Source organism: Nematolebias whitei, chromosome 3 (genome assembly GCF_014905685.2).
Source record: "Nematolebias whitei isolate Nwh7 chromosome 3, NemWhi1, whole genome shotgun sequence".
In the NCBI taxonomy this organism is placed as follows: domain Eukaryota; kingdom Metazoa; phylum Chordata; class Actinopteri; order Cyprinodontiformes; family Rivulidae; genus Nematolebias; species Nematolebias whitei.
Window position 1 is genome coordinate 49329746 of NC_056500.1, and position 9054 is coordinate 49338799.

The 9054-nt window shown below is 38.3% G+C and overlaps 1 protein-coding gene and 1 long non-coding RNA gene across 2 annotated transcripts in view; both read left to right on the top strand.

Annotated features, from left to right (window-relative positions):
- The window catches only part of brdt (bromodomain, testis-specific), a 26902-nt gene extending 25958 nt beyond the window's left edge, over positions 1-944 (top strand). The window contains exons 6-8 of the mRNA XM_037674360.1: positions 126-311; positions 400-560; positions 638-944. Coding sequence (XP_037530288.1) covers positions 126-311; positions 400-560; positions 638-944 — 654 coding nt within the window. The remainder of the gene's footprint in view (positions 1-125; positions 312-399; positions 561-637) is intronic.
- Positions 945-1311: 367 nt separating this feature from the next.
- LOC119408188 lies at positions 1312-2113 on the top strand. The gene is made up of 3 exons (XR_005186717.1): positions 1312-1350; positions 1943-1992; positions 2088-2113. It is a non-coding gene; the product is annotated as an uncharacterized LOC119408188 (long non-coding RNA).
- Positions 2114-9054: the final 6941 nt, after the last annotated feature.

Sequence of the window (9054 nt, forward strand, 5' to 3'; positions counted from 1 at the left end):
CATTATGGAAAATAATGACCTTTATCACAATATGCAAATTTTTTGAGAAGGACCTCTACTTTATGAAAATGTTAAAATTGATGATTTAAAAAATTTTCAACCAGTTTTGATGTTTGTATCAACAGGACGTGTTTGAGTCTCGTTTTCAGAACATTCTTCAAGAACCAGAATGCTGTTCCATGTCTCTTCAGTGTATTGATAACCAGAAAGGAAGTCTCCTAACCTCTGAGAGCTCTGAAAATAAAAGCTCCTCAGAGTCGGAGGGGTCTTCTGATATGGTTTCCATGCAGCTGACTCATCTAGAGGAGAAGGTTGGCATCACACACATACAGTGTATCTGTGTATTCACTAAGTTCTGTGAATGTTGACTACTTTCTAATTTAATGGTTGTCTTCTCAGTTGAAAGCTGTCAGCGAGCAGCTAAAGAGACTCACCCGAGAACCTTTGCTGAAACCTAAGAGGACAGAGAAGCTGAAAAAGGAAAAAAGACTGTATGAAAAGGATCTTGCTAGACTAAAAATCATATCTACAAAGTACAAACCCATTGTAGAAACTTATTTGTAAGTAAAACACAAACCTGTTGTATACCCATGTTACAATATGTGCCCAGTGTCATATTGGATGTTCTTGTGTCCAGGCATGCAGACAGCCGTAATTACATAGGTCCTCTGATATGTAAGAAAGAGTTTTCATCACTACCAATGACTTACCAGGAGAAGAAGCAGTTAAAATCTGACATCAACAAGCTGCCTGGTGACAAACTGGGTGACTTGCTGAACATTATCAGAAACAGGGAGACTTGTATACAAGAGACTTCCCCTGACAAGGTTGAAGTTGACTTTGAGCTACTCAAGACTGCCACACTGAGAACCTTACAGAGATTTGTTGCATCGTGTTTCACCAACTGCAATGGCCATGGGAAAAGTAAGTACATCTATGCTTGAATCCATCAAATACTAGCTGATTTTTTTCCAAACTGAAGTTGAAAATAAAATTTCTTCTCAGCGAAAGTACACAACTTTTTATTTTTCATAGAAAAAAACCTGAAGGCCAAAGGAGGACTGCTAACTGAGAAAATAAAGGACAATGAAAAACGATTTATTAGTTTTGAATGTGCACCTAAAAAAGAAAAGCTACTGGGTAAGACCTGGATTTAATGATCTACACATACACTTCCACATCAGTTTTATTAATTGATATTTTTTTTGTCAATAGCTAAAGTCCCAACCTCTCCTGACTGCAGCTGCCTCTCACATCTCAGAAACAGCAGCTGTTCATCCAGTTCTGGCAGCAGCAGCAGCTCTAGTTGCACAACTTCTACGTCTTCTGACAGCAGTGACTCTGACTCAGGTTAGTTGCTTTCCACAGCTTCCCCATGCCCACTTTTTCTTTCTTTAGTGTCTCTAAACTACAGTGCACATAATGTTTTTTTGTTTTTTTTTCGGTTTCATGCAAACTAAGATTTTTTCCATTCATAAGGTGATCAGTTGCATTTACACCATGTAAATCTACTGCACAGGCAAACCCCAAAACTGAAACTGAGGGGAGACATTTAGTGCGATTGCAAAATCAATGTAATTGGACAGACCTGGGCATCAAAAAACACCTGTCAGTCACATGTTTCAATACTAATGTGCATCTAAAAATTTGGTGTTTTGTTGCAAATGGTTATCTTTTAAGTTCTGTATTGGAACCAGGTGGAAACACCTGGAAATAAAAGCTAAAATGTTGGTCTCTTTTTTTCTTAGTTTAACTTTTGATGTCCAACCCAAACGTTGTCTACAGCAAAAGTAAAATAATTGGCCTCTGTTTTAATACTTTAAGAGGGAAATCTATTACTATGGTTCTGACAAGAATTTGTTTGCTACATGCCAACTGTGTCACGATTAAAGCTCTGAACTGATTCTGTGGGCTGTAGTTATCAGTACGTATGTTTTTTTAGGGTCAGAAATGAAGAACAAATCAAAATACTTCCACCAAAAAGTTCATAAGGTAAATTCTGTAAGCAAGTTTATTATGTAGGCAAAAACATGTCAGTTTGTCTATTTTTATAAGGAATGTTTTTTTTTTTAATTATCAAATTAAAGGTGGTGTATAATGCCAGAATTAAGCAGATGATGGAGGCCAAAGGTTTGACAAAGACCTCAGCCAGAACTTTGCAACCTGGAATTGCAAAAAATGATTACCTAATGCATCAACATGCAGACCTGACCTGTGATGAGCTGATTTTCTCCCCTCCAGGTAAATCTTTACCAACTTTTGTTAAACTAAATAATGCAACAAGACGGACACAACAATTGGCATGGAAACAATACCCCAACACCCACTTGTCTACTTCACCCACTTTATGTTTGAGGCAGCTGTGGCTGAGTGATTAGGGCGGTCATCTTCCAATGAGAGAGGTGGGGGTTCGATTCCACCACCATGCAGTCACATGTTGAATTGTCCCTGGGCAAGACACTGAACTCCTCATTGTGTGTCCCATCGGTGTATGAATGTGATCTAAAGCACTGATTAGTCTCTTAGAATGATTTGATCAGATTAGCTTTGTAGAGATCTAGTAGAGTGCTATATGAATGTGTGTGTGGAGGTAAATGAGGGCACAGATTGCGCTGTAAAGCACTTGAGTATCTTGATTAGATAGAAAGACACTTCAGTATATAAGTACAGTCCATTTGCTATTTACCTTTTCCCCCTGGGATCAAAAAGTATATATCTACCGTATTTTCCGGCAAACGCGTTGCTCCGCCCTATAAGTCGCATCAGTCCATATTTGTCTAATAAAGTGGAAAAATCCATAAATGTCACGTCGCTGTATACGTCGCATCTAGGAGTCGTTTGTTAAATGTTTTGGGAATAAAATAACATTTGATGATAAATGGTGGAAAATAACATAATATGGATTGGTGAATATAAAGTAGCAAATGGTAGTAACATTAACACTTAAAAACAATTATTTGTTTGCTCGAAATTATAGTAAATGTGTGTCTCAGTCTAACATTTGCTTAATAAATGTACTTTAATGGTCTAATCAGCTTTATTTTAAAAATAGTTTTGCTGCCTCGGTGCTCCGTGAACGCGCAGAGGATGAGAAAAAGGAAGGAGGAACGGCTCATTTCACTGAAATTTAACAAGAAAAGCACTAAACAATTATTTATTTGTTCGAAATTTTAGCAAAGTTGTGTCTCAGTCTAACATTTGCTTAATAAATGTACTTTAATGGTCAAATCAGCTGCATTTCGCAGAGATGGTGCAGCTGTTTTGATTTCAAGCAGAGAGCAGAATGAAGGTGGGGAGACCATGGCTGGCCAACTGAGTCATTAGAAGCTGGTGAAGATTTTCAGTCATCTAGGACATGGTAAATTCTAAAAAGTTCAAGAAAAAACAAAGTATAAAGTATAGTATAATAAATAAAGTCCAGTTGTTTTTGTCTTGAATTTTTTTTTGAATTTGTCATTATAGGCACGTTTACTTATTTCATGATATGCCGTACAACTATTAATACTCTGCTGCCATCATGTGGCTGAAAGTGGTACTGCTCTTTTTTCAGTCAGAATGAATGGAAATGGTCATATCTCAGCCAAAAGGTGGCTTATGATTATGGGAAAAAGTCCATAAATATGTCGCTTTGGCCTATAAATCGCAGGGCATGTAAATGATGCCAAAAAACTGCGACTTATAGGCCGGAAAATACGATAATTCTCGTGATTTGAAGGCTGTGCTTTCCAAGAGAATACCTACTGGGCACTTTATTTATTTTTAGTGAAATGGGTAGCACTAGGTTGAAGGGGTGACTAACAGGCAAGGTAGGAACCTCATCTTGGATGAAGAGTAAATCATTGACTGTTTTTCATTTACTAATGCACATGCGTAAAACCTGGCACCGTGTTTTTAAATACACTCAGCTTTTTCCGGAATTCAAGTTTGGCTTTCAGCTCTAGGGCTTTAGTCTTTTACACAGTGTTTTTTTGGTTTTGTTTTTGTTTATTGACTGCAAACAACTTCTTTCAGCTTTTCCCACACCAGAGGTTGCCACAGTGAGTCATCCTCTTCCATCTCACTCTGTCCACTGCATCCTCTTTCCTCACTCCAACTACCACCATGTCCTCACAAACTGCATATATAAATTTATTTTGCCTTCCTCTGTCTTTTTCCTGGCAGATGCATTTCTAACATCCTTCTACCAATATACACACTATCGCTCCTCTGGATATTCCCAAACCATCTCAGTCTCGCCTCTCTAACTTTATCTCCCAGTTTTACATGTGCTGTACCTCTGATTTCATTCATAATCTTATCCATCCTTGTAACTCCTAAGGAGGACTTCATCTTCATTTCTGCCACTTGCAGTTTTTTCTCCAGTCTTTTTGTCAATGCCATGGTCTCCAGACCATACAACATAGCTGGTCTCATAAATGTCTTGTAAACTTTTCCTTTGATCTTTGCTGACACCCTTTTGTTGCAAATCACTCCTGAAACTTTTCTCCATCTTGCCTGGACTCTCTTTTTCACCTCTTTACCACATGCTATTTTCCTGGACAGTTGATCCTAAATATTTGAAGTCTTGCACCGTTGTGACCTCTGCTCTTTGTTACCTCACTGTTCCAGCAGCCTCCCTCTCATTCACACACATGTACCGTCTTAAGCCCCCAGTATACTTGCCCGTACGTCCATACGCAGAGGTACGCACTAGAGGATGACATTTTTTTCGGGAGTACCGCCGGTCACGTGATTCCGGCCGGATTCTGGCGGGACCGGAGTCAACCTCATTATAACTCATGTGACCGGGATGTGACCGGACTGAAAGCTAGGTAAGAAGTAACTGTCTGTCTATTAAACTCACAGAACAGGCAGGAAAATGTCAAATAACCCTGAACTTCATGAGAGTTGTGTTGGTGCTGTGCTGTTTTAAACTTTAGTCTCAGCTGTGAGGAGCTGCGGGGAGTCGGACTTTGTTTACCGTCAGTAAATGAACAGACTTAAACTGTGCATTTTTCTCCACCTTGTCCCTTTTAATTTAAAAATCATACTCTGCTTTGTTATGGGGGTTTTTAGATTAAAATCTTCATTATCTGTTACTGTTTGTAATGTAAAACAAAACCCCGAACTCTTCCTGGTTAAAGTGCACGCATTCTCCGGTAAAAATATCCCAGTTTTTATATGAAAGGCTGGTTTCATATACATTATAATAACTTATTGTAGGGGGGACATATTGGTGCGAGGTCTGTGGGTCCTTCCCCATAACTTTTTTAATAAAGTACCTGCCATTTCCTGCATTCTGGTGTATTTTAACAGGTTTTAAAACATCTATGTTTACCTACATAAGTAAATACTTTATTCAATAACTGTTTTATAAAGCATGGCACAATAAGTAGCACTAAGCTTTTTGTTTGTCTTTAATTTAATTTAATTTTCTCTACCTAACACAGTAAGCTGTTAACTCTGGAAGCAAACTGTTAAACAGCTTTGGACACAAAGACCCTTGTCACACACTTCAAAAGAGCAGGTAAGATGCATAAAATCTTGTCATCTCTGCCTGGTGAGGCTGATTTAAATAATTATAAAATATGATAAGTGAAATAAATAAAGAAAAATTGAGCTACTGTAATTTATAATTGCAAATGTCACATTTTCTTGACTTAATTTCAATTGTAAATCTCTTGTTTTTGATAAAATGTTTTTTTCAAAAAGAAAGGCCAACAGATTGTAATTTGTAGTCATGGTGACCCTATTTTGACTTGTGCACTGTCTTCTTTCACTTTAGGTTACTGAAGGTGCTGGACCGGTCACTGAAGCTGTGGAGATGAGGTGGAACACCAGACTTGCAATGATCCAGTCTGTAAATGATGCTCTGAAGTCTGGTAAGATGCACGACATCATGCTTCGCCCAAACGAGCTCGTTACCTTGACCGCATAGACTGAACTTCTTGAGGACGTCGTCCATTGTATAATAATGCCTTTAAACATTTTTATTTGTTCTCTTGCTTGGTACATTATTTTTCTTTTTTTGTTTATTTATTTAAACAATTTAAAACATGACGGTAATGTCACTGTTTAAAGGAAACAATTGCTCAATAAATTAGTAAAATGCAACTTGTTATGTTTGGGTTCTTTCATCTAAGGTAGACATGGTGTGACCCATGTATTGGTTTTGATTTTTTTGTTTTTACTGTAACTGACCTTGAAAAGAGCCAGAAACATGGACTCAGCAGTTGATCCTCTGTAAAAAAAAATTATAGGGACCACAGGCCATGTATAATTTGTTTTATGATATTTAGTGAAGGTGTTTGTTTGGATTAAGGAAATAAATGTCTCTATTTCACCACAGATGAGCTGTTCCTGTTCAAATTCAAATTCAAAAATACTTATTACAATACTTGTTACCAGGAGTGGGACAGGACAGGATTAATTTTTTAAACTCTGGACCAGGATTGGGACAGGACAGGATTTTTTCTGTGGGACCAGGACAGGAGTGAAAATCTACTCCTGTGTCATCCTCTAGTACGCACGTACAAACCGGATTCCAAAAAAGTTGGGACACTAAACAAATTGTGAATAAAAACTGAATGCAATGATGTGGAGATGGCAAATGTCAATATTTTATTTGTAATATAACATAGAAGACAGATCAAAAGTTTAATCTGAGTAAATGTAACATTTTAAAGGAAAAATATGTTAATTCAAAATTTCAGTGTCAACAAATCCCAAAAAAGTTGGGACAAGTAGCAATAAGTGGCTGGCAAAAGGAAATTGAGCACATAACGAACAGCTGGAAGACCAATTAACACTAATTAGGTCAATTTACAACATGATTGGGTATAAAAAGAGCTTCTCTTAGTGTCAGTGTCTCTCAGAAGCCAAGATGGTAAGAGGATCACCAATTCCACCATTGTTGCGCAGAAAGATAGTGCAGCAATACCAGAATGGTGTTACCCAGTGTAAAATAGCAAAGACTTTTAAGTTATCATCATCAACCGTGCATAACGTCATCAAAATATTCAGAGAATCTGGAACAATCGCTGTGCGTAAGGGTCAAGGCCGTAACACTCTACTGGATGCTCGTGATCTCCGGGCCCTTAAACGTCACTGCACCTCAAATAGGAATGCCACTGTCAAGGAAATAACAGAATGGGCTCAGGAATACTTCCAGAAAGCATTGTCAGTGAACACAATCCACCATTCCATCTGCCGTTGCCAGCTGAAACTCTACAGTGCAATGAGGAAGCCATTTCTAAGCAAGCTTCACAAGCTCAGACGTTTGCACTGGGCCAGGGGTCATTTAAAATGGAGTGTGGCAATATGGAAGACTGTTCTGTGGTCAGATGAGTCACGATTTGAAGTTCTTTATAGAACACTGGGACGCCATGTCATCCGAACCAGATAGGACAAGGATAGCCCAAGTTGTTATCAACGCTACGTTCAGAAGCCTGCATCACTGATGGTATGGGATTGCATGAGCACTTGTGGCATGGGCAGCTTGCATGTCTGGAAAGGCACCATTAATGCAGAAAACTATGTTCAGGTTCTAGAACAACATATACTCCCATCTAGACGTCATCTCTTTCAGGGAAGACCCTGCATTTTTCAACACGATAATGCCAGACCACATTCTGCAGCAATCGCAACATCATGGCTACATAGGAGAAGGATCCGGGTACTGAAATGGCCAGCTTGCAGTCCAGATCTTTCACCTAAAGGGAACATTTGGCACATCATAAAGAGGAAGGTGCAACAAAGAAGGCCCAAGACTATTGAACAGTTAGAGGCCTGTATTAGACATGAATGTGAGAGCATTCCTATTTCTAAACTTGAGAAACTGGTCTCCTCTGTCCCCAGACGTCTGTTGAGTGTTGTAAGAAGAAGGGGGGATGGGATGCCACACAGTGGTAAAAATGGACTAGTCCCAACTTTTTTGAGATTTGTTGACGCCATGAAATTTGGAAACAACAGATTTTCCCTTAAAATGACACATTCTCTCAGTTTAAACTTTTGATCTGTGATTTGTGTTCTATTCTGAATAAAATATTAGATGTTGGCACCTCGACATCATTGCATTCAGTTTTTATTCACAATTTGTTTAGTGTCCCAACTTTTTTGGAATCCGGTTTGTGTATGTGTATATATATATATATATATATTATATATATATATATCACTGTCATATATTCATATATACACAGTTTAATAATTTTATTATATACGCACACACATTATAATATTGCAATCTTATATATACATATCTATTTTATATATACACATCTAATGTATGTATATATATATATATATTTATATCAATTCAGTTTCAATTCAGTTTATTTATATAGCGCCAAATCACAACTAAGTTGTCTCAGGGCACTTTACAGGAACATTCACATACATAAAAGCCAATTAGTAAAGTTCTCTATCTAAGGAATCCAGCAGACAAGTTGAATCTTGGCTTCGTTGCAGTCTCCCATCCTGAGCAAGCACAGTGGCAACAGTGGAAAGGGAAAACTCCCTTTTAAAAGGAAGAAACCTCCAGCAGAACCAGGCTCAGGACAAGCAGCCATCTGCTTTGACCGGCTGGTTGAGAGGACAGGGAGGAGAGACAGACGAACACAGAATGGTAGGTCCAGGTATAGGTCCAGGTGTATCTGAAAGACAAAAAAACACACGTTAAGGATAGAAAAAATAATTTTAAATACAAAACAGGTTGAGCAGAGTAAGTAAAGACAGTAGTAGAGTGAAAATTGTGGTCAGTTTGTCCTCCAGCAGTCTAAGTCTATAGCAGCATAACTAAGGGACAGATCAGGAACCCAAGCCGACCCTAACTATAGGATTTAGCAAAAAGGAAAGTCTTGAGCCTAGTTTTAAAATTGGATAACGTGTCAGCCTCACGGGCAGAGATTGGAAGTTGGTTCCACAAGAGAGGAGCCTGATAACTGAAATATCTGCCTCCCATTCTGTTTTTGTAAATTCTAGGAACCACAAGTAAACCTGCAGTCTGAGAGCAAAGTGCCCTGTTAGGAACATATGGAACAATAAGATCTGTAATATAAGATGGAGCCAGGTTGT